Genomic DNA, 24,588 nt, shown 5'->3' with positions numbered 1-24,588 from the left:
CCCCTCGGTATTCGGTCCCCAGCCGCCACTACTTTTCCCGATGTGCCGTCCCAGCCCTGCACCAGCACGTGTCAGACAACATAATCCGTGCCCTGACCAACGCCGTTTCTGACAAGGTCCACCTGACCACGGACACGTGGACGAGTGCTGCCGGGCAGGGCCACTATATATCTCTGATGGCACATTGGGTTAACTTGGTGGAGGCTGGGACCGAGTGTGACCCTGCGGCTGGTCATATACTGCCGACGCCGAGGATTGCGGGGCCTACCTCGGTCCAGGTGTTTGAGGCCTACTATGCCTCCTCCTCCTCCCACCCCTCATCCACCTCCTCCTCCGAACGACCATCCGTGGGCATGGCGCCATCAGTCGGTAGCTCTAGGCACAGCAGCAGTGCCGTCGCTAAGCGACAGCAGGCGGTGCTCAAACTGCTGAGCCTAGGCGATAAAAGGCACACCGCCCAAGAACTATTACAGGGCATCACGGCGCAGACTGATCTGTGGCTGGCACCGCTGAACCTGAAGCCAGGCATGGTTGTGTGTGACAACGGCCGTAACCTGGTGGCGGCTCTGCAACTCGGCAGACTGACACATGTGCCATGCCTGGCCCATGTGTTAAATCTGATAGTTCAGCGTTTCCTCAAGACATACCCCAATCTGTCTGATTTGCTCACGAAGGTGCGCCGCATCTGTGCGCATTTCAGGAAGTCCAGCACAGATGCTGCCACTCTCAGGGCAGCGCAGCGCCGCCTCCAACTGCCCGCTCACCGACTGTTGTGCGACGTGCCCACGAGGTGGAATTCAACACTGACCATGTTATCCAGAGTTTACCAGCAGCGCCGAGCGATTGTAGACTGCCAGATGTCAACTTCCACCAGAACTGGTAGTCAGGTCAGTCAGCTTCCTCAAGTCTACAATGAGGAGTGGACGTGGATGTTTGATATCTGTCAGGTGCTGAGTAACTTTGAGGAGTCAACACAGATGGTCAGTGGCGGTGCCGCCATCATCAGCCTCACCATCCCGCTGCTTGGCCTGTTGAAAAACTCTCTGGTCAGCATGAAGTTGGAAGCTTTGCGCTCCTCACAAGAGACGGGGGAAGAAGATTCCCTTGTTGATAGCCAAAGCACCCTTAGGTCTGTTTCTCAGCGCATATCGGAGGAGGTGGAGGTGGAGGAGGAAGAGGAGGAGAATGTTGGCGAGACACAAGAGGGGACCATTGTTGAGTCCTTCACTGTTGAGCGTGTATGGGCAGAAGAAGAGGAATTGGAGGAGTTGGAGGAGGAGGAAATGGACAGTCAGGCCAGTGAGGGGAGCGAATTCTTACGCGTTGGTACTCTGGCGCATATGGCAGATTTCATGCTAGGCTGCCTATCCCGTGACCCTCGCGTTCAAAGAATTTATTCCAGCACCGATTACTGGGTGTTCACTCTCCTGGACCCACGGTACAAGCAAAATCTTTCCACTCTCATCCCTGGAGAGGAAAGGAGTGTGAGAATGCATGAATACCAGCAGGCCCTGGTGCTCAAGCTGAAACAGTATTTCCCTTCTGACAGCGCTAGCGGCAGAGTGCGTAGTGCTGCGGGACAAGTAGCGAGGGAGAGTAGGCGAGCAGGCAGCTTGTCCAGCACTGGCAAGGGTACGCTTTACAAGGCTTTTGCCAGCTTTATGTCACCCCAGCAAGACACTGTCACCTGTCCCCAGTCTCGGCAGAGTAGGGCTGATCTTTACAGAAAGATGGTGAGGGAGTACGTAGCTGACCATACCATCGTCCTAAATGATCACACAGCTCCCTACAACTACTGGGTTTCAAAGCTGGACATGTGGCACGAACTGGCGCTGTACGCCTTGGAGGTTCTTGCCTGCCCTGCCGCTAGCGTCTTGTCCGAGCGGGTTTTCAGTGCAGCTGGTGGCATCATCACCGATAAGCGTACACGCCTGTCGACTGACAGCGCTGACAGGCTGATGCTTATCAAGATGAATAAAGCATGGATTTCTCCTAATTTCCAATCTCCAGCAGGTGAAGGAAGCTCAACCTGAATAATTTATCCACTCCTCCTCCTCCTCCTCATTTTCCTCCTTCTCCTGCTCTTTGTACAGTAAAGCAGAGGAAACTGGCTATTTTTTGACAGGGCCCACTGGCTCTACCTATAGTACTTTATGCATTTAATTTTTCTGGAGGGCCACCGACCCGGTCCTCTGTTTTAAACAATTTTTTGGACTGCCACATACAGGCACTCAATCTATTCCATTTTTCTGGAGGGTCACCTACCTGCTCCTCTGGTTTGAAAACTTTTTTGGACTGCCACATACAGGCACTCAATCTATTCCATTTTTCTGGAGGGCCACCTACCTGCTCCTCTGGTTTGAAAACTTTTTTGGACTGCCACATACAGGCACTCAATCTATTCCATTTTTCTGGAGGGCCACCTACCTGCTCCTCTGGTTTGAAAACTTTTTTGGACTGCCACATACAGGCACTATCCAAATTGAATTGTCTCCATAGCAGCCTCCACACGTTGTCTCCATTGCTACCTCCAAAAGTCGTTTATATAGCTGCCTCCATACATCGTCCCTTTATCAAACGAGGTGTGTCAGGCCGAAATTTGGGTTGTTTTCATGGATTCCACATCAAAGTTGTTAACCTTGTCGCCACCCTGCTGTGTTATCCACAAAATACACTGGCAAACTTTTACCATTTACGGATATTATTTCAGCGCTTCTTGCGCATCTGTTTACATTCCCCTCACCCGCCATATCCTAAACTTATAAGAACGCTACTACACTTGATCTTATACAAAAGGTTCTTAGAAGTGCTGTTTGGGGAGTAGCCTAGAGACAGGGGCTTGGATTGGCGAAAGCTCGCCTGGCAGCGGAGCGCCAGCTCCATGCGCATCATGCGCTTCTTGCGCATCTGTTTACATTCCCCTCACCCGCCATATCCTAAACTTATAAGAACGCTACTACACTTGATCTTATACAAAAGGTTCTTAGAAGTGCTGTTTGGGGAGTAGCCTAGAGACAGGGGCTTGGATTGGCGAAAGCTCGCCTGGCAGCGGAGCGCCAGCTCCATGCGCATCATGCGCTTCTTGCGCATCTGTTTACATTCCCCTCACCCGCCATATCCCAAACTTATAAGAACGCTACTACACTTGATCTTATACAAAAGGTTCTTAGAAGTGCTGTTTGGGGAGTAGCCTAGAGACAGGGGCTTGGATTGGCGAAAGCTCGCCTGGCAGCGGAGCGCCAGCTCCATGCGCATCATGCGCTTCTTGCGCATCTGTTTACATTCCCCTCACCGCCATATCCCAAACTTATAAGAACGCTACTACACTTGATCTTATACAAAAGGTTCTTAGAAGTGCTGTTTGGGGAGTAGCCTAGAGACAGGGGCTTGGATTGGCGAAAGCTCGCCTGGCAGCGGAGCGCCAGCTCCATGCGCATCATGCGCTTCTTGCGCATCTGTTTACATTCCCCTCACCGCCATATCCCAAACTTATAAGAACGCTACTACACTTGATCTTATACAAAAGGTTCTTAGAAGTGCTGTTTGGGGAGTAGCCTAGAGACAGGGGCTTGGATTGGCGAAAGCTCGCCTGGCAGCGGAGCGCCAGCTCCATGCGCATCATGCGCTTCTTGCGCATCTGTTTACATTCCCTTCACCCGCCATATCCCAAACTTATAAGAACGCTACTACACTTAACTTGGTGCAGGCTGGGACCGAGTCTGACCCTGGGGCTGGTCATATACTGCCGACGCAGAGGATTGCGGGGCCTACCTCGGTCCAGGTCTAAAAAAGGCCTACTATACCTCTTCCTCCTCCCACCCCTCCTCCACCTCCTCCTCCTCCTCCGAATTACCATCCGTGGGCATGGCGCCATCAGTCGGTAGCTCTAGGCACAGCAGCAGTGCCGTCGCTAAGCGACAGCAGGCGGTGCTCAAACTGCTGAGCCTAGGCGATAAAAGGCACACCGCCCAAGAGCTATTACAGGGCATTCCACATCAAACTTGTTAACTTTGTCGCCACCCTGCTGTGTAATCCACAAAATATACTGGCAAACTTTTATCATTTACCGATATTATTTCAGCGCTTCTTGCGCATCTGTTTACATTCCCCTCACCCTCCATATCCCAAACTTATAAGAACGCTACTACACTTGATCTTATACAAAAGGTTCTTAGAAGTGCTGTTTGGGGAGTAGCCTAGAGACAGGGGCTTGGATTGGCGAAAGCTTGCCTGGCAGCGGAGCGCCAGCTCCATGCCAAGGTCCAACTAACATAGTTTTAACTGCAGCACCTTTAATCTACTACTAGTTCACTGCCTCCATACATGTTCCCCTTATCAAACGAGCTGTGTCAGGCAGAATTTTGGATTGTTTTCATGGCTTCCATGTTAACTTTGTCGCCACCCTGCTGTGTAATCCACAAAATATACTGGCAAACTTTTATCATGTACCGATATTATTTGAGCGCTTCTTGCTCACCTCCTTTGGTTCCTCTCTGCCACCCATTGGTTTGAAGCCTGAGTCCATTTAGGGTATGTTGCCATGACACTCTCTAGCCTGCCGCTGCTGCCGCTGCCTCTGCATGCCATCCCCTATAGTGTCAGGGTCAATTATTGGATGTTTTAGATGCTATCTAGCCTCATTCGGTCACTCTGTCATGGCCATGCTGTTGCCCATAATTTTGGCATAATGGTGCGATTAAGCAGCCTCAGAGGCATCCATGCATGCTGCCCCTGCTGTTTCCTGTCCATTTCCGTGGTGTTTCCATCCTTTTCTGAGGTTCCCAGGTGTTTGGCCAAGCTTCCCTGTGCAGAGCCTTGGTCCCCTTGAAAAATGCTCGAGTCTCCCATTGACTTCAATGGGGCTCGTTACTCGAAACGAGCACTCGAGCATCGGGAAAAGTTCGTCTCGAATAACGAGTACCCGAGCATTTTAGTGCTCGCTCATCTCTACTTACATGTCTATTGGGATGGCTGACTGTATTAGTAACTAACCACCATCGCTTTTTGTGTGTTTGTTGTGTGTATTACATATATTTTAAGAGTCTACTATTGCAAGATGCTAATTTTCGAAGCTCACTAAGGCAAGTAATTGAAAAAGGACAGCCCCTTGGGTAATATTATTTGCCTACACAGCTGGTATTAACTTAAGGGGACCGAATAATATTGCACCCCCCACTTTTAAGTTTATTATTTTCATCCCACTTCATAATTGTGGCCCACTTGTTGATTCTTCACCCGAAAAATTTTAAAAATTTCATATCTTTGTTTGAAGCCTGAGATGTGGCAAAAGGTAGAAAAGTTCAAGGGGGTCAAATACTTTCGCGAGGCACTGTATAACTGTGAAATGCTGTATTTTTTATTAATAACAGAGAATGGGGTAGATTTATCAAGCTGTCTGAAAGTCAGAATATTTCTAGTTGCCCATGGCAACCAATCACAGCTCCCCTTTAAAATATTCATGAGCACTGGTAAAATAAAAGCTGAGCTGTAATTGGTTGCCATGGGCAACTAGAAATATTCTGACTTTTCTGACAGCTTGATAAATCTACCCCAATGGGTTAATTTGTTATCCTGAGTATATTTATAAATATTGTCTTTGTGGGAATACCCCTTTAAGTATGTACTCATCGCATATACGCCATCCCCATAGACGGCAGTGTCGGCCCAGTGACGGTACGGTGCCGATCCGTACTGCACACAAGGAAAAGATAGAGCATGCTCTATCTTTCCCTGTGTCTGCGGCCGTGCTACACTTTTTTCTATGGAGGACGGAGGGGTCACCTCCTCCTTCTCCCCAGCACACAGTTGTTTGCGCACCCGGCTGCGGCCAGGCGGGCATGAGGCTGTATGAATGTACCCTAATGAAACACAGGTCTTTACAAGGGGAAGAATTGATCATGGCATCTAACGTGTATTGGAGGGAAGGGGGACCCTCTGTATAGATTTTGCACCCCACAAATGTGAATGTGAGGGGGGTAAGTGTTATGACATGGAAGCCCCCAAGTCTGCCGGCAGTTTACTGTGAAAAATATTTTTAAAATTCATGAATATATTCTAAAAATTGTGGTCTTGAGGTCTTGAAAAGCAACAATGCACAAAAAAAATGAAAAAAACTTTTTTTACTGTAAAAAAAAAAAAAAAATTATATTTGCCATTGTCACATGGACTTCATTATGCTTTTAAGCAACAATGTGAATAGTATCATATTTAAATTGCAAAAAGTCAATATTAAAATTTCTGTTATTTTTTATTACCTCGGGAAACAGTTTTTAAAAGTAAATCAGTGAGATAAGTGTACTACACAGTTAAACACCGCAACTTTGCCTACAAAAAAAAAAACCTGTCATACTGTAAAATTAATGGAAAGTTTTTTTTTTTAAAGTCAGGTCTCTTGGTAGGTGCATTTCTTTTTCATGAGAGTTTAAAGGGGTTTTCCCCAAAAAACAAGTTAGGCCCTATCCATAGGATAGGTAAAGAAAAACTTGGCACTCCTTGTTTTTGGTAAAATAGGAAATTCTTATTTTATTTTCATTCCAGTGTTTAACGAGAAAAGCAATCCAATAACAGTTTGTGCAACGTTTCGGTCTTAATTCAAACCTTCATCAGGCACGGATTGCTAGGTATATGAGAAATAAGGATGAGGTGCAGTGCTGTGACTGCTGCAGCGCGAAGGGTAGTGTGAAGAGCGCTTATTTTTTTATAGTTTACAGGAAATGTAGCTAATATGTTGCTTATTTGTGTTATCCGTTACAAAAATATCACATATATAAATTCTCATGAGTCTGTTAAAAATAAAATTGTGGGCAACGCAGAGCCTATCATGCATTTCTGCTAACTTTCTTGCAATTCTTGTATGAGCTGAAAGTAGGAAGTATATGATTGTCTCAGCATGCGGTACATATACAATAGCGTTATTGTGAGGATGTGGGGCAGTGGTGATAACACCCAGAGACAAGAAAACTGTATGTAATAAATGATTCTTTCTTCTGCAAGATGCTGCAAGTAGGATTACTCAAATTACAAGCATGTGGATATAGAATGCAAATAAATACATACAACATTGTTTCATAATGCTGAGAGCCCCATCTCACTCTTATGTTCATCTTCTTCCTCGTGGAGAACTGCAAAGGATGGGTCCTCTCAGCTGACATTAACATTATCTGAAATTTCATGAGGGTCAAGTAACCTCAAAAGGTCCTGCTGCTGTATTTACACAATGCCAGAACAGAGCATAACACAATTTGGACAACTGGTTGTAGCATAGCCATGAACCTTTATTACCTACTTGCATATGAGGGCCACCAAGGAAATTTTGGTCAAAGGTTTATTTTCCTGAAGTCATCTATAAACACGAGCATAAACCAAATTTAAAATTAAAAAATGGAGCAGTCTTACCAGGTCGGTTGTTAAGCTTTAGGATGTGTATTCCTGTGATGGACCTAGGAGGGGGATATTTGTATATACTTGCCCTCAACACTATACGGTCCCTACAGCCCCAACTGCTCCCGTCCTGACAAGGACAGTACCCATGTCATCCCTAGACAAGTGCACTGGATTGCCCTTTGAGTATATCAAAAGAGTGCTCCCAATCCTTCCCTTCCCTATGCGTTTCATCACCAGTCGAGGTGAATCATCAGGGGACTAGTTAGGACTAGAAGAAATCCAAGGAGGGAGAAAAAAACAAACATAACTGAGAAAACTTTAGAATCCTGTATTAAGGTCACACACAGGCCTTCCATGGTTGTTCCCCCAGAGTAAATTAGATTTATCCATTTCTAATTGATATACCTGGCTAGAGAGCCCACTCACTAACCAGGTGTATCACTCAAAAATGTTTGTAGGGACCGTACAGTGTTGAGGGCGAGTATATACAAATATCCCCCTCCCAGGTCCATCACAGGAATACACATCCTGAAGCCTGACACCCGACCTGGCAAGAGTGCTCCATTTTTTAATTTTAAATTTGGTTTATGCTTGTGTTTATAGATGACTTCTGGAAGTGATGATTTTTAAATTATTTATACTAGTAAAAGTTTAGTTTCAAGTGGCTAGTCCTTTGCTTTTGTCTTATTTACCTTGAGGCTAGGATATTGTAATTGCATATTGTTAAAGGAATAGATTTGGCTTTATTTGTTAGGTTTATTTTCCCTTCACACCCATGACCTTCAACAGTGTAGTAAATCATGAGTGCAGCACAGGTTCTCACCAAGTACAGCCATGCCCTCTGTCTCTTTAGGGCTTTATGTTCTCTATCTATAATAAGTCATACCCTTATATTCAATTACCCCTTCTCCCTCATAGATTGTAAGCCCTTGCAAGCAAGGCCCTCACTCATTTTGTTTCATATGACCAAGATATCTCTGAGACTGTTCCAAAAGTTTCACTGAGACTTTTCAAAGACACTGAGACTTCTTTGTGGCTGAGAGGGGGCTGCTTAAAAAACCAAACCTCTACTTACCTCTGTGGTCCCTCTGATGTCCCGCGCCACCGCCTCACCTGGTCTGTGCCCCTATTTGTTTACAGGGGCATGGACTCTGCGCTCAGGTCGGCCCCTTTAAAGTCTTATTTTGATTGTATACGTCCCGAGGATTTGTTATGCATTGTGCATTCTGATGGCGCTATAGAATTTATTATTGCAATTATTATTGCTATCATCAAATGTGTGAGCAGAGAAATAGCCTGAAAAGTCACCTGTGCAGTCTTGGCATCAGCTGCAAGCCTTGTCATGACATCCATACTGGATTTTAGAAACTCCTTGAGGGTGACACTATCATCCTGTTTTGTAAATTCTTTCTGGGCCTGTTCCATCCCAGTCTGGAGTGAGCGGACATCGGACAATACTGCATCTAGAGAGACTAAGGAATGAACACATAGTTAGAGGTTGGCTGGACGTGCTTTGGATATCTTCCAGATACACACTTGACTATTCAAATGGCTGCCACTATAGAAGAGCAGATACGAACTTTAAGTTTGGGTCCAGGGTGCACGTGTGCCCCGCTTGTCCTGGACATTTTGCCTTATTGGTGGCCGTGCCTCCAATCCGGCAATCTGAGGTCTTGAGCTACTTGCCATAGCTGTGATTGGTCAGTGGAACACACCTAGCCAATCACAGCCATGACCAGTAGTTAGGGGGGTCAATTTGCTGCATTGGCTGCACAGCCACTAATGCAGCAAGATGTCAAGGACGCGTGGGACGCACCAGAATCTCTTGCTGCCACAGAAAGAAAATGTTTCCTTGATCTTAGCTGAAAAAATATACCATATAGCCCCAAAATATTACCTATAAATACATGCCTAAAATGAACATGTAACAATAAGCAAAGTGACATACGTATGGTCTTTGGATGACAGTAATAAGTTTATAGCACCAGATCTTCAGGAACTTTTTATCTTAGATACCTGTGGCAGCCTTTTCCAAAAAGTGCAATTCTGACTGAAAATCGGCCAAATTTGGGTATTTCTCACTGATCGTTCGCACCAGGTAATGCAGCAATGTCTGCTTTCTATCCGTGGATTTGGTTTCTAGAAGCTGGCCAGAGAAGGAGAAAGATATTTTAGTCATGAATATAACCCATTAAATTAATAAGTTATCTTAACAAGGGAAACTTTTCGGCACTTTATATTCTCAATGTCAATCCAAGGATGCTACTATTAAGCCCCTTTCATACTAACAGGGGTTTTGTCCATTTTTTTATTGTGTTTTGCACCTATTTTGTCACTATTTTCATTCCTCATCCACAAAAACATAAGGATGGCTTAAATGTTGTCATTGGCATTATTCCCATATGACATTGCCCAAAAGACAGAAATGTTCATACAGCATAATTGTAAGAATTGCTAACTAGTATAAGTACCCACCACATCCAGAGACTGGAGCCGGAATCCATACGCTGCACCTCTCTTACTGCTGTTCATGAAATTGCCAAATGCCAGAACCAGCTGCCCAAAAAGTAATAGGACACAGTTATTAATGAAGAAATATTAATAAGTCTAAGTATTGACTTGTAAAGGTGACAGGAATATAAAAATTGTTACCTCCAGGATCCCTTTTAATTTCTCTGAAGATTTTACTGAAATTGATGCAGCAATCAGGGCATTTAATTGCTAGAAAAAAAGCAAAATTTGAACCTCATAAATCTTATTTTAACATAGACATTTCTACAGGTGTAAAGCTGTGAGCCAATAAAGGAACATATCACGTACAACATGGCGTTTAATCTGCAGGCAGCATAATATAGAGTAGGAAATGCTGAGCAGATTGTACATAATATCCTATGTGCAAGCAGCATAATATAGAGTAGGAGGAGCTGAGTATGTTGTACATAATATCCTATGTGCAGGCAGCATGTTCTTGAGCAGGAGGAGGTGAGCAGATTGTACAGTGTCCTATCTTCATGCAGAATGTTATAGAGCAGGAGGAACTGAGCAGATTGTACATAATTTCCTATGCGCAGACAACATCTTACAGAGCAGGAGGATATGAACAGATTGTACATAGTGCCCAATCTTCAGGCAGCATGTTATATATCAGGAGGAGCTGGGTAGATAGCACCTAGTATTCTATTTTCAGGCAGCATGTTATATAGCAGGAGGAACTGAGCAGATTGTACATAATTCCCAATTTTCCGGCAGCATGTTATATAGCAGGATGAGCTGGATAGATAGCACTTAGTATTCTATCTTCAGGCAACAGGTTATAGAGCAGGAGGAGCTGAGTAGATTGTACATATTGTCCTATATGCAGGCAGCATGCTATAGCGCAGGAGGATCTTAGCAGATTGTACATAATTTCCTATGTGCAGGCAGCATGTCATAGAGCAGGTGGATATCAGAAGATTGTACATAATGTCCTATGTGCAGGCAGCATGTCATAGAGCAGGTGGATATCAGCAGATTGTACATAGTGCCCTATCTTTAGCCAGCATGTTATAGAGCAGGAGGAGCTGAATAGATATGCATTTTTGTGTGGTATCACATCAGCATATTGCACAGAGCTGTCCTTGCCTAAGACTAAAGACATAACTATAGGTAGCACCTCTCAATTTTAGCCATCATAGTGTTCATATCTGACTGACATGTCCTTTATACCAACAGTTTCTATGTTTCTTCTTTTTTTACAGGAGCATCATCCATTATCGCAGAGAATGGTCTTGCCAGTGTCCCATTGATTTCAATGGAAGAGGGATTTTACCTCATATTTTTCCAACAGAAAATCTGCAGCAAAATCTGCCATCTGAACTAGCCTAGAAAGAGCTTATTTTCTATGGACAGTCTTATTAGAAGCATAAACCGGATATCACATTCAACAAAATATTCTTCTACATAGTAACACATGTATGAACTCACTGGCGTAAGGCGAGCAGTGGTTTCAGGAAAACTGGAGATAAAGATCATAGTGTTAACTTTCTCTGAGAGCCTATGTATGGAGCAAAGATGAACCATGAATCTGTCTTCTGCACCCAATTGGTCAAGGGGCTTCTGGTCCTTCAAGTATCGAGAAATTTGCTGTCTATCCCAATCTGTTGGTAAGAACCTGGAAAGGAGCTCCAGAAAGTCCACATTTAGGGCCTCCATATCATAACTGCAATAAAAGGAATATTCATTTAAAAAGTAGGAAAATGTTAAAGTTGTATTTCAGTATTTTGTGTTTGTTGGTCAATTATCCTTAAAAAAATATACCATCAAAGTCAAGTCTGCTAAACCTGGGAACTCATAGATCCAGGCCCTGTGACTGTGGTAATCTTCTTTTTGTTATCCATAACTTTTATGCTAATTAGCGCAAAGGGCTATGGGTATGTTATAGAAACCCTCTTGGCTGTAGCTTCCCAAGCTGTTGTTACACTGCATAATTAGCAGTAACAGCCTGAGAATCTGCAGCACAGAGGGGTTCTGATAACATACTCATTAGCATAATGTTATAAGTTGATTTTTGAAGGAAGGAATAACATAAATAACAAATATAAGAAGATTACCACAGTCACAGTGCCTGGATCTTTAAGTAAGTGTCCCGGAAAAATGCTGCTTCTTCTCAGTTTACAAAACACAGCTCTGTACATTGTAATGTGGCTGTGCTTGGTATTGTAGCTCAGCCCAATTCAATTGAGTTGGTCTGATCTAAAAACAGGTTACTCACTAGAGTTCTGCCAATGCTTTAAAGGAAATCTACCATGAGGATCAAGGATTGTAAGACAAGCATACTTACTTTCTGGTGTGCGCACCCTCTGGCAGGATCTGCTCTTCTTTTAGCTCCTTATGCCCTTGTTTTTATGAAAAAAGGCTTTCAAAATGATGCAAATGAGGCAGAGGGGCTCTTGGCTCAATTAACTATAGAACCCAAAGCCCCTCAGGATAATTTGCATGATTATTAAAGCCTTTTTTTTGTTAAAACAAGCGCATAAGATGGTAATAGAAGAGCAGATCCTGACAGAGGGGACGCGTATGTCAGTGTGCTTGGTTTACAATCCTTTATCTTGGTGGTAGGTTTCCTTTAAATAGTGGAGTTGCCAGGTTATGGGCCCTGCCATTCTGACATTGATGACTAATTGTAAAGATACATGATCAAATAAAAAAGGTCTTGACATATCCCTTTTGCGCAAACATTTGCTGCATCTTTTTATCACTACTTACGACTGGATGGCAGCAGTAATGGCTTCTGGAGTCAGACCTCCTTTCTTAAGAGTAATAGCAAGGTTCTTGGCTCGATTTGGATCAATCAGAGAAACTTTGCTTGGCTGGTTTTGTGAAGAACCCACTTTTTTGAAAAACTTGCTTTGGCCTTGATCTTGGGCTTTGGTTTTAAACTGGTTCTCAAACTCACTCATGTCAAGTTCCTGTTAGGGGGAAAAGTGACTGCAATGATCTTTTATAGCTTCTTTGTATCAAAATATGGCTTTTAGAAGTTCCAGTACCTGAAGCACCTTCTCATCATTCAGCTGTGTGAATACTGTTCCAGTGATCTGTGTGGGTTTCAGAGCTACCCAGTTGAGAACAGGCATTCTGTATTTTGGCTGGATTGTCTTTTTTATGCTGACTCCTTAAGAATAACAAAGGAACATAAGAGACATGATACTGTGATTTGTATTGAAAATATGAGAAATAATATCTCTTCTTATGCTTACCAGATGGTGCAGTGGAGCCAGGTGGTGGTGGTACAAAAGGACCACCTGGTGGTGGTGGAGCAGGAGGACCACCTGGGGGTGGTGGTGGAGCAGGAGGGCCACCAAGGGGTGGAGGGGCACCAGGTGGTGGAGGTGGAGCAGGTGGGGCACCTGGTGGTGGAAGTGGAGCAGGTGGGGCACCTGGTGGTGGAGGTGGAGCAGGTGGGGCACCTGGTAGTGGAGGTGGAGCAGGAGGTCCACATGGTGGTGATGGTGCTAGTGAGCCTTGAAGATCAAGAGGTGGAAGTGGTGGAGGAGGAGGTGGAGAAGGAATACAAGATTCACCAGACTGCTCAACCTGGGGTAGCACTGATTCCAGTTGATTGCATATACTATGATCATTCTTAGTTCCAGGGAGTAGAGAGTCATCAGGTTTTGTAGTAGACCATGATACTTTATGTGGCTGTGAAGCTGAGATAATATTACCCTCTGGTCCTTGAAGCAGAGGAGCAGGTGGCACAGTTTGGATATTTGAATCAAGTATTGACAATAGAGGTAATTCAGATGCATGAGTGTCAGGTGATATGTCTGTTTCATGAGTAGAGATATCTGCAACAGAACACATGCCGTTATCAACTCACATCTTGTTTTGAAAAATATGAATGCTAACAATGCATGTGTCATACTTATGAGTTACCTGGTTCTGATACTATAGACAGATTGATGGCTGATGGTGAAGCTGGGCGGACATTAGTGACACTAGAAGGAGATTCTATGTATCCATCGACAGAAAAAAGTTCCTCTGTGCAAGTGTCCCCTACAGGTTCTACCCAGACTACTCCTTGGCCGTTTGGGAGGTTTTGATGGATTATATGTGAGGGTTGTGATATAGACTTCTCCTAGAAAAAACAGAGGCGTCATCTTACATTTGATGGCCTAGTCTTCCAGATGAACTCATATGACCATTCTGGAGTAATATCTACAGGTACCTTTATTGTATTCACCTCCTTTCGAGTCTGGTCCAATTGTTTCTCAAGCTCTGCCACTCTTCTCATGTACTCATTTTCTGTTTGCTGTAACTTCTCTGTCAGCTATAGTTGGAGGAGAAGATATTGACCATTGACACCACATGAATGCTTATGGTTTGTGAATGAAAGTGTAAAATGTAAAATAGTTCTACATTGTCCGTGGTTAGTGTCTAGAATTTTAGTTCATCTCCATGCTGAATAATAAAGTTTTGTTTTCACTGCATATGTTCTTACTGGGGCACATTTATCAGGACTTGTATGCCAGTTTTTCCCCCAGTCAGGTGCAGAATAACAGGGGGAGCAGCAATAGCATCTACTAGGAGGCCCAGAGTGTCAGGGGGCCCGGCCCCTGAACTGCCAGTTGAAAGAATTGGAGGAGGTGAACTGTTAAATACATATTATATTGTACAATGTACAGCATAACATTTATATAGCAGTGCACATCTTCCTCAGTACACAGCTCAGATACAAAATGTCGGGGTAGAGGGACGGGGACTTCCAGCCATCTACTTCCCACATGTGGTCAGCATGGACCCTGGGATGTTTGTATGAGTGTATAAATGTATATGTGTGTATTTATGCTGTATGTGTTTTTATGATGTGTATGCTGAACTTGTTTGCATATGCTTTATAAGAGTGTATATGTGTCTATATACTGCATATACTGTATGTATGTGTTTATATGCTGTATATGTGTGTATGCTGTTTATATACTGTCTGTGTGTGTGTATATGATGAGTGTATATGCTGTATGTGTGAATATGTTGGATTTATATGTTTATGTCAATGCTGTGTGTGTATGCTGTATATGTTTGTAAATGCTGTATGTGTGTATAAGCTGTATATGTTTATATATACTATATGTATAATATGGGGGAGATTTATCATAGCGGCCACACCCCCGTGATAGCGGTCATGCCCCTATGTCACGCTGGATTCATCAAGGAACTTAGGCCTCTTGATGAACCCAGAGGGCGGCCTGGCCGCCAGGCAAGACTAAGGCAGGTCCAATTTCGCGTAGTTTTGCCTAAAAACAAGTGAACGAAAGTTCAAAGGTTTTTCAAAATGACACAGGCAAGTGTCAGAACTCCCCGTGCCCGCCTAGTCTGATGGCTGCCGTGCCCTTCTATGCCCCCTTCACGCCCACATGTCATGGAGGTGGCATAGTCGCTACCTTAATCGCAAATTCTTGCCTGGCGCAATGGGCAACTAAAACAGTTTTACCTGAGAAACTTCTGATTAATCTTCCCCTGTGTATATATGATGAGTGTTTAAATGTATAAATGAGTGCAGAAATGTGTGGTCATGAGTGTGTACATGTGCGTATGTGTGCAAGAGTGTATAAATGTGTGTGATTTTATAAATAGATGTGTGTGTACAAATATGTCTATATTTTTTAAGGGGAAGGGCAGCCCCATGCAGGAATATGCTATGGGGCCCAGCTCTATTAGTTAAGCCCATAGCCCCGGTGATTGCAATTATTTCTTCATGTGGGCATGGAATGGCGTAAGTGGGTAAGGCCGGTGGCAGAGTGGGGCAGTGCAGGGCATTAGTGCCTCACATCTGCACTCTAGCTATAGCCTGTCAACATTTAGGCCTGTAAGTTTGCAGGCTATAGCACAATTCTATGCCTGGGAGAACCTGGTGTAGTATTGTCCTGCCAGGTTGGAGCCTCCTGAGGGCAGGGCTAACATAATATGATAAATGTCCCCCACTGAGTGTATGTTTTTATTAAAATTACTTACATGTACTAAATGTCCCTGGAGGTCCTCTACATGCTCCAACATCTCATGTTTGTTCTCTGTATCTTCCAGGAGGTTGTTCACATCAAATATATTATCAAGATAAGCCTGGATTTGGACCTGGAGCCTTTCACTCTCAGTATGCTTCAGAACCTTAAGGAGCACCAGAAGATGAAATTAATAAGGATTTTCCAGACAAATCTCCTTTCCTTATTCCTGTATACAACTGATATCAATTTTTATATATGCAGTGGATGTAGTTATTTGCCTTTAGATACACAGGAACCTACCTCAAGGTACTCATCCAGTCCAAGCAGTGTGAATTCATACTGCAGGAAAACCCGAAAATTCATGTTTTTCACAGAATGCACCACAATGTTAATAAACTGCATGCAGGCCACCTGAAAAAATAATAAAATGTCTGAAACAAAACTTCTTTGGCTACATTTAAATCACATCTATTGCATATGCTCAGGGCCCAGGGTGTGGGCTAACATAGTTAAAAATGGGTTGGTGGGGGGAGCTTACCCTCTTTCCTGGGAATCTTCCTGCCCTCCCTTTTTTTGTAATTTGTATCTAATGTCACAGCTCACAGTTTTTGAACGGGTTTGTGTCCTCTAAAAGACTGGCATACAGGTGCTCATGTTTATCTGTTTAAGATTTAACAGTGTTACTCTATGAGTAGAAGTTATTTGTTGTAAGTGTTTAACCCCTTAATGACCGCCCTATTGGCTTTTTACGGCGGTCATTAAGGGTACTTCTTCTGACGCGAGTGCCCCGTGGCTGCTGGCTCCTCTTCTCGCTGGGTTTCGCATCCTGGAAGGACCTGGCTGTAAGTAACTGAGCATGCGCAGTTATGGCCCTGAAAAGTTGTTGATAGTAAAAACAATGCGATTTTCTCCAATATTGGTTTTGCTCAGTAAAATTAAGAAAATATAAGAAAAACTATATAAGTAAGGTATCCCCACAATCCTTGTGAACCAGAGAATAAAGATAAAATATTATTTATTAGCTTTATAAGTTAATAAAGGGCGCAACACTGGTTGTGGGGTGAGGAATATGAAGGCAGTCTTGCCATTTTTTATTCTTGATGATAACCTGCCCAGTAATGTGCTCTCCACATCTGCAACAATTTAAAATGTACTCAAGGGATGGGACACAATCACTTTGGAAAAGCATAATTTTATTTTTACTATGGAGAATTCAATCTCACCATGAAATCAATGTTGCTGTCTTCCGTGCGGAAATATTCCATCAACTTTTCAAATCTGGAGCTTTCCCCACATACCTGCACACACAAATATATAAATGTGCTGTACAGAAGATATTACATTGTGGGAGTACAGTGTCTCTGTTTCCTACCTCCTTGAAGTAATTGAAAGCCGAGAGGATTAACTCATGTCCCCCACGGACTAGACACACTGCAGCCAGCAGCTCCAAAACCAGAGCCTTAGTACTATAACCAAAACAGATCGTGGTCATTTGGTAGTAACAGAACATGATATTTATATGTAGTATACGTTGTTCTATGTTCTATACTATGTTTGGGCCAAAATGCAGAACAAAAATTCGGAAGAACATACATGCTGGCCAAAAAAACATATTTTAAAATATTTAAAAGCTCAATGAGCAGTAATGGATTATAATATGTGTTGTTTGGACAGTAGGCTGGGGCCCAAGCCTTCAAGGAGACCCCCCAAATTTTATGCTGATAAGGACCTTCACCCATGAATCTTTGTATATCTGTTCTTGCTCTCAATACACATGTACACAATGTCATTTTGGGACCTTTGTAGGTTGTTCAAAGGTCCCAAAATCGCAAATTGAATGCAGGCAGAAAATACACATCCTCCATTCTACAATAAGCTTGATCCCAGAGGAGTTAATACGCTGCCTGAGATTGCTAGTACTGTAGTTAAGTGGGGTAAAAGCTAATGACAGTGTCCTTAGATGTGTCCCTCGATTTAAAAGTCAAAGCTACACCTACTGTATAGGAATTGAGCTAAGTAGTTTTTGACTGTACTCACCGAGCATTCTTGTTTGTAAGGCTGAGGGTAATCTGGTTGACACAGGATGAATGTGACATAACCATGCTGAATCCTAACTGTAAATGAAGAAGAATGAGGCTATGAGGCCAATTTGTTACAATATAACTAAGAGACTGATTTTTCAATCTCTTTATTTGCACAAATAAAATTACCCACAAATCAGTAGTGCAAATTACTACAACACATTTTGTAATAAATCTTATCAGAGCAAATTTCTTCCTACTCCACTTATTTTGGCTTTTCTTTCCTCCACCTAAGCTGAAATCCACGCTGCATGCAAGCAAGACAATAATTCACAGAGGTGTGACATAACATAGAAACACTCTGAAGGAGAGGGGAGCATGGAGTCAGAGAAGCAAAGTCTCCACCTAGCAGATCAGAGAGGATTATGAAAGCTAGAGACAAAGGGGAGCATTTACTAAGTCTTGTCCGCCAGTTTTCTGTTCCTGTCAACTTTTGGTGCAAGAACTAGGTAATTTACTGTACATATAGCTACAAACGTATATTTCTCATTAATGGCTGGACTATCTACAAGTAAGAAACGTATGTTTGGGATGTAGGGGAATCTATTTATATAGTACTGGTAGTTGTATATAGCTGGGTAGGATGTAGACTCCCTTTAAGGGGATTACACCAAGTATTGTTGTTATTGCCTAGCCACAAGATGATACCACAATTCACTAGAACCGTTCTCACTGACTGAATGAAGCTGCAGTTGAAGTAAACTTCCTGGTGCTCCATTCAATACTATGGATGTATCTGATCACAGAGCTCTACTATCTCTGACACTCACATAGATAGTATATGAAAAGGGCGAAAATAGTCAAACCCTGTGCAATTTCTTGCACTTCTATAGTAGTGAATGGAGCAGCAGGATGTGCCTGTTTATAAGAACGCCAAGCTAACCCCAATCACCACAACAGAAAAAAATAAAGTGAAAACTTTTTTGTGTAAATAAACCCAATAATTTTTCATTCACCCCTCCGTACAACCACCACTGTATATAAATAGTTCTTACCTGGTAGTTCATGATTGCTCGCAAACACATGATGCATACATGCACATCATCCGTCATATTCGGATGTTTGGAATTTCTTATTGTGGCGCGGAAGTTATACCTGTTGGGTCATAAATTACTAATGAGGGATAATATTACAGCATTATTGATCATAGACAACTATATCTGGTAAAGTATGAGAGCAAACCATCCTAGCAGTGTAATTTAGCAAAATAATTGTATGGCAATAAGCATTACTTGGAAGTCAGATTTCGTGCTCTTGAAGGAGTGGTTGAAGGGGAAGAAGATGTGCTTCCCTTGTTAATATCCTCCAGGGATCCCTGTAAGGTTTTGGGTTTCTCAGGTGTTCCGTTATCAGAGTTATCCATGTTGCACCTAAAAGAGTAAAAGGCTTATAAACAATTGGTAACTTAAATGCTACATCCAAATATTCATATACTTTTAAGGATTGTGTATACCTGCCACACAATACCTCCCTACCCCCTAGAGTTGGTTTTCCCATTTTCATTGTATTTATGGATTCTTTAATATTGTATTTCTATTTTACTGCAATGTAACTTGTGACCACTAGATGTCACTACTAGCTGGGAGTCAGAGCTGGGGACGCAGTCAGGAGACGCCAGAGAAACTGCTAAACGTGCTTGATGGTAAGGGAGCTGCCTTACAAGTAGCCAAAAGAGACAATGTTTTCCAAATCAAGATCAGTATTACTTCATCCAAAATAAATACACTCAGAATGCAAATACAGTTCACAATGTTTGTAACTTACGGAAAGGAGCCCTGTGCGTAGGATAGGTATTCCACAAGAGCATCCAGACCACCAACACTTTTGCTGAGAAATTCTTCTACCCACCTATGAACAGGAACACAATTTTTACAATTTATATATAGAAAATTGTCCTACAACTTATTTGCATCTCACTTACTCTTACTTACAGCATATTTTCACTGTTAAAGGAAAGCTACAATCAAAATCAAGCATGGCAAACCAAGGATAGATCCAGGCACTGTGATTGTGGTAATCTTCTTATATTTGTTATCCATGGCCTCCTTCTTTCTAATATAAACTTGTGCTAATGAGCAAAAAGGGCTCTCATGGGTGTTACAGGAGCACCTCCATGCTGCAGCTGATTCTTACCGTTTATTACCCATCTATTTCTAAATGTTTATAGTTATTTTCTATTTGCGTTCTGCCTTCCAATAAACCAAAAATAATTTTGATACACTAGGGACACATTTTAGAGAAAACTATATAAAAGAAGTAAATAAAAGCAAATCAAACAGATATGTAATAAAATTTATTTACATAGTTTCTAAGTTTTGTATTTAGCATATACATATAACTATACACATATAAATGATGTAAAGCCTTCTCTGAACCATAGTACACTTCTCCATAGTGTAGTTCATAGTTCTCTGAACCATAGTACACTGATTCATTCCTTAAAGATTACAGCATGCAATGTGTGTTATCCCCATGTGACTGTAGTTTTCTAAGTTACACAATATCATCACATGGTATTTACACAGCATAGAAAAGAAGTGTATTTTTTGTAAAAAAACAAACGGTTCATTCCTTTAAATTGTATTTCGTTTGATCTAAAATTTTAATCCTTTGTCTACCCAAATGGAAATTAAAGTAAGATGGATTTCCACGTGTATCCTTGGTCACCACTGATTTCCAGAATGAGGGTTTTCAGTAGGTCTCATTGCTGTTCTAAGCACATTTTCGTTGAGGTGGACTGACCTTTACTTAGTGTATTGTCAGAAATTTTGTGGCAGATGCCTGTTAATGAATTTTATCTAGCGCTCAAACAGCCCTTCTACAATTGTAAGGTAATCTTTGTTTCCAGCGCTGGGATATGGGCACAGAGGATGACAACATACACAGTCAAAAGATGTACTCAAATCAATGCCTTTATTCTTGAGCAGTTATGTATATAGAAACAGAAAAAAGCTTTACACACGGCGTGAAAAGGTGATAAAATACTGTAAGTTATCTTGAATATACCAGAAGCTCCTCTTAAAGCCATTTTCCCAAAATGTTGATGAACTATGCACCATTTCTCCCAGAGGCCTTGTTCTCAGAGAGACAGAATGTTTATACAAACCCAACTACAAAATGTACTAAGAAGAAGGCTCCGAAAGGCTCCTTAGTAAGAAAAATAAGATAATGGATCCCCTCAGTGCAGACTAAAATACATCTGAGATATAATGTGAGGCAATGATAGATTCCAGTTATTAAGCACACTGAATTCACATTTTACAGATCCCAGGCCACATTTCTATTGCCCTCCCCTTTGGTTTTTAAGGTTCTTAGAGTCTTCATTTTAGTTGATTTTATACACACTAAAAGGATGTGAGCATGATAACCTAGTGAGGTGAATTTCTAAAAATAGTAGTAACCTAGGCAATTTCTAAAATTACTTATTTCCACTTTACTTACATCCTCAAAACAGTGTATACCTGTGCTAGTTCCACAGTGTTAAATAGACCCACTTCCTTAAAGGAAATGTCCATTTTGTTTCAGTCACTCATTATGAGCACCAAATATGCTTTCTGTGCAATAAGAAGACAAGTGTGTCCCTGTTTGTTAAAGGGGCTATCCAACCGTGCGATCTCTACAGCCCGTGTCCCATGTAAACAGACAGGGGCACGGAAGCTGCGCTGCCACCCCATCCCGGCCACCAATGTGTTTTTCTATACCCTTGGATAACCCCTTTATGGGAAAAATGACCAAAGAACAAGCTGAAACTTCTTTATCACAATAAAACTTACCCAATGTGATTGGTCCTTAGGGAGATCTCCAGTTCTCTGAGAACTGTGGTGGTTTCCTGGTCCCGCTTCCTAAGCTTTAATAAAGAGATGTATAATTATATAGTACCTGTATGAAGTATGATGTTTTATTCTAAAATAATTACAAAAAAAGACCCTCTCTCTAGCGCCTTTAAGGCACCTTGCTCACAAGTGTTTGTCTTGTGTAAATCCAATGTGATCTAATGTGATGCACTAAACTCTGACACGTAGCTGTTCAATTTTTTCACATATTCGTTTTTTTCTTAATGTGCATCTCTATTGTGATGCGTCAAAATTAGGACATGTTCAGCTTTGATGTGAGTTAGATGAAAAAAAAACACCCATTGAAGTTTATGGGTCCGTGAAAAAAAACAGCATTAGGCCCCTTCTCCACTGGCGTTTTTCACGCGCGAGTTCTGCGCGTGCATTTGACGCTCAGAACTCGCATTGCACTCTGTCCCATTGTATTCAATGGGTCTTTCTCCATTAGCGTGGTTTTTAACGCGCGTGCTTGCGTTCGTTTGCACGCGCGTCAAAATCGCAGCATGCTCTATTTTTGCGGGTCACGCGCGTTTTTCACGCCCCATTCAAGTCTATGGAGATGCATCAAGAACGCATTGCACTCGCAATCATTGCAAGTGCAATGCGAGTGCAATGCGTTTTAAACGTAAGGGTTGCTAGGTGACCAGAATAACATTATTTCCCCTGCTCGCGATCGAGCATTTAATTAAAAAAACACAATGAAGAACAGTGAAGAATAGAATAAAATCATTGTACACAGTGAACACAGTGACCACAGGATCATTTAAGATAAAAACACAGTGCAGAACACAGTGCAGAATAGATTACAGATGTTCGGCACATCTGCTTACTTGTCGGGAGATACGCGCGGAACGGTGCGAACAAAATAGCATGTGAAGAACAATATATATGTGTGAAGAACACATTGCAGATGTATTTAAACATCTGCAATTTGTTCTTCACACACATATATATTGTTCTTCACATGCTATTTTGTTCGCGCCGTTCCGCGCGTATCTCCCGACAAGTAAGCAGATGTGCCGAACATCTGTAATCTATTCTGCACTGTGTTCTGCACTGTGTTTTTATCTTAAATGATCCTGTGTTCACTGTGTTCACTGTGTACAATGTTTTTATTCTATTCTTCACTGTTCTTCACATCTGCTAAATTGTCGGGAGATAATATACGCGCGGAACAGTGAAGAATAGATCGCCGATGTTTGCAAATTATCAGAAGACATTATTTTTCAATTAAATAACACATTTTAATCCCAAACCATGGTCCCTTTGAAATATGCTCGAGTCTCCCATTGAATCGCGCGTCAAAAATGCGCCGAAAACGCAAAAAAAACGCAAATTACTCCAAGGAAAAATGGAACAAAAACGCAGCCAAAACGTCAGTTTTTCACGCATTGCACCCTGACGTGAAACGCAACGCTAGTGTGCAAGAGGCCTTAGGATCTAACTAGTGTCATAGAAGTAGTAGGAGAGGAGAGAGAATCTGACACAGGGCAAAGGTGATTTTGTGCTACAAAAAAAAACACATTGTTGCATTGCATCCGGACTGAACGATGAAAAACTCTGAAGACACTCCGACCAAAATCTAATCAAAATTGCACAATTTTTACTGATTCAAGTCAAACGATTTTCAATAAGGTTCGTGGTATAGGCAAGAGGCCTATATATAACACCACTTCCACATGGTCAGGACTAGGATCCGACAATGAAAATTGTAATAGAAAGATTTGTACCTCTTCTGCTGGTTAAGATCTACAGATAAAATTGGATTATACTGATCATTGTGTGATGGCCTGTATCATACCTTCACACTGATCCCTCCTCGATCCGCATAAGTTCTCAGTTTATGTGTATAAGTAGTTGGCGGGTTCTTCACCTGGAATTTCTCCTGAAAGAGAGAACATTGGAGAATTACTTTAAGACCATAATTGATATGAACTGGAAATATGGAATATAATTAGATCAGTTTTTTCCTGATCCTCTGTCATTTTAGTGTAAATAAATTGACAACTAGGTATAACCATATTCCTTGTAAATAGGCTATGTCCATACAAATTGTCTGATCAGTCTAAGAATCTATAGACATAGAGATCTGGTTCTCTTGTAGATGGCAGATTCTATATAAGTAGCTACCAGATGCTCATGTGTCCACCATATTTTTACAAAATTTTTCCCTAAAAAATGAAACATCTCTTGTAAGTGATTTATAAAGGATTTGCACCTCTTAAAAATGTTTTAAAAAAGTAAAAAGACTTGATTTTCTTTCAATTAAAAGAAAATGATGCACCTGGGACACATTGGGGCAGATTTACTTACCCGGTCCTGTCGCGATCCAGTGGCACGTTCTCTGTCGATGATTTGGGTCTTTCGGTGATTCACTAAGGTAGTGCGCCCGATGTCCACTAGGTGTCGCTGCTGCGCTGGAGTTTGCAGGAGTTCACATTCCTATCCTGGGTGTAGGTAAGCGCGTGTCAAGTGACACTTTTTTTTTTTAATTCCACGGCTTTGCCAAATCCATCGGGTTTTCCGACGGCCACACCCCCCCCAATTTCTGTCGCGTGAAAGCTGGCGCCGATGCGTCACAATCCGATCACGTGCGCTAAAATCCTGGGGCAATTCAGGGAAAGACGCCACAAATCGGAAAAATACGGGAAACCCGACAAAAATGTGCGAATCGGACCCTTAGTAAATGACCCCCACTAGCTGCTAGTATAGGTGTCACCAAATGCATTTGTAGAGTATTGGCTTGCATTACGTGACAGGAGAACACAGTGTAGCTATTGGGCTTAGTGAATTCACTACTCACTCTTCCTTTGTGGA

At 42.3% G+C, this 24,588-nt stretch overlaps 1 protein-coding gene and 1 long non-coding RNA gene across 3 annotated transcripts in view; one reads left to right on the top strand and one right to left on the bottom strand.

Moving 5' to 3' along the window:
• LOC140064375 (uncharacterized) overlaps positions 1 to 16,285 on the top strand; it is a 32,233-nt gene extending 15,948 nt beyond the window's left edge. Inside the window, exons 2-3 of the long non-coding RNA XR_011847759.1 lie at positions 11,121 to 11,525; positions 15,940 to 16,285. This is a non-coding gene — a long non-coding RNA (uncharacterized lncRNA). The remainder of the gene's footprint in view (positions 1 to 11,120; positions 11,526 to 15,939) is intronic.
• The window catches only part of FMNL1 (formin like 1), a 54,259-nt gene that overhangs the window by 10,187 nt on the left and 19,484 nt on the right, over positions 1 to 24,588 (bottom strand). Inside the window, exons 3-22 of one of the 2 annotated variants that reach the window (XM_072111204.1) lie at positions 23,573 to 23,656; positions 21,712 to 21,785; positions 19,703 to 19,786; positions 19,171 to 19,308; positions 18,934 to 19,033; positions 17,895 to 17,971; positions 17,230 to 17,323; positions 17,081 to 17,155; positions 16,158 to 16,268; positions 15,871 to 16,020; positions 14,102 to 14,188; positions 13,795 to 13,996; positions 13,119 to 13,706; positions 12,909 to 13,033; positions 12,628 to 12,830; positions 11,347 to 11,581; positions 10,036 to 10,104; positions 9,859 to 9,939; positions 9,400 to 9,529; positions 8,692 to 8,855 (exon numbers count right to left, since the gene is read on the bottom strand). In XM_072111204.1, the coding sequence (XP_071967305.1) occupies positions 8,692 to 8,855; positions 9,400 to 9,529; positions 9,859 to 9,939; positions 10,036 to 10,104; positions 11,347 to 11,581; positions 12,628 to 12,830; positions 12,909 to 13,033; positions 13,119 to 13,706; positions 13,795 to 13,996; positions 14,102 to 14,188; positions 15,871 to 16,020; positions 16,158 to 16,268; positions 17,081 to 17,155; positions 17,230 to 17,323; positions 17,895 to 17,971; positions 18,934 to 19,033; positions 19,171 to 19,308; positions 19,703 to 19,786; positions 21,712 to 21,785; positions 23,573 to 23,656 (2,871 nt within the window). Of the gene's footprint in view, positions 1 to 8,691; positions 8,856 to 9,399; positions 9,530 to 9,858; positions 9,940 to 10,035; positions 10,105 to 11,346; positions 11,582 to 12,627; positions 12,831 to 12,908; positions 13,034 to 13,118; positions 13,707 to 13,794; positions 13,997 to 14,086; positions 14,189 to 15,870; positions 16,021 to 16,157; positions 16,269 to 17,080; positions 17,156 to 17,229; positions 17,324 to 17,894; positions 17,972 to 18,933; positions 19,034 to 19,170; positions 19,309 to 19,702; positions 19,787 to 21,711; positions 21,786 to 23,572; positions 23,657 to 24,588 lie in introns of both variants that reach the window. The other variant, XM_072111203.1, reaches the window with a different exon arrangement.

This window comes from Engystomops pustulosus, chromosome 6 (assembly GCF_040894005.1).
Source record: "Engystomops pustulosus chromosome 6, aEngPut4.maternal, whole genome shotgun sequence".
Lineage (NCBI taxonomy): Eukaryota > Metazoa > Chordata > Amphibia > Anura > Leptodactylidae > Engystomops > Engystomops pustulosus.
This window is presented reverse-complemented; position numbering and strand designations above follow the sequence as displayed.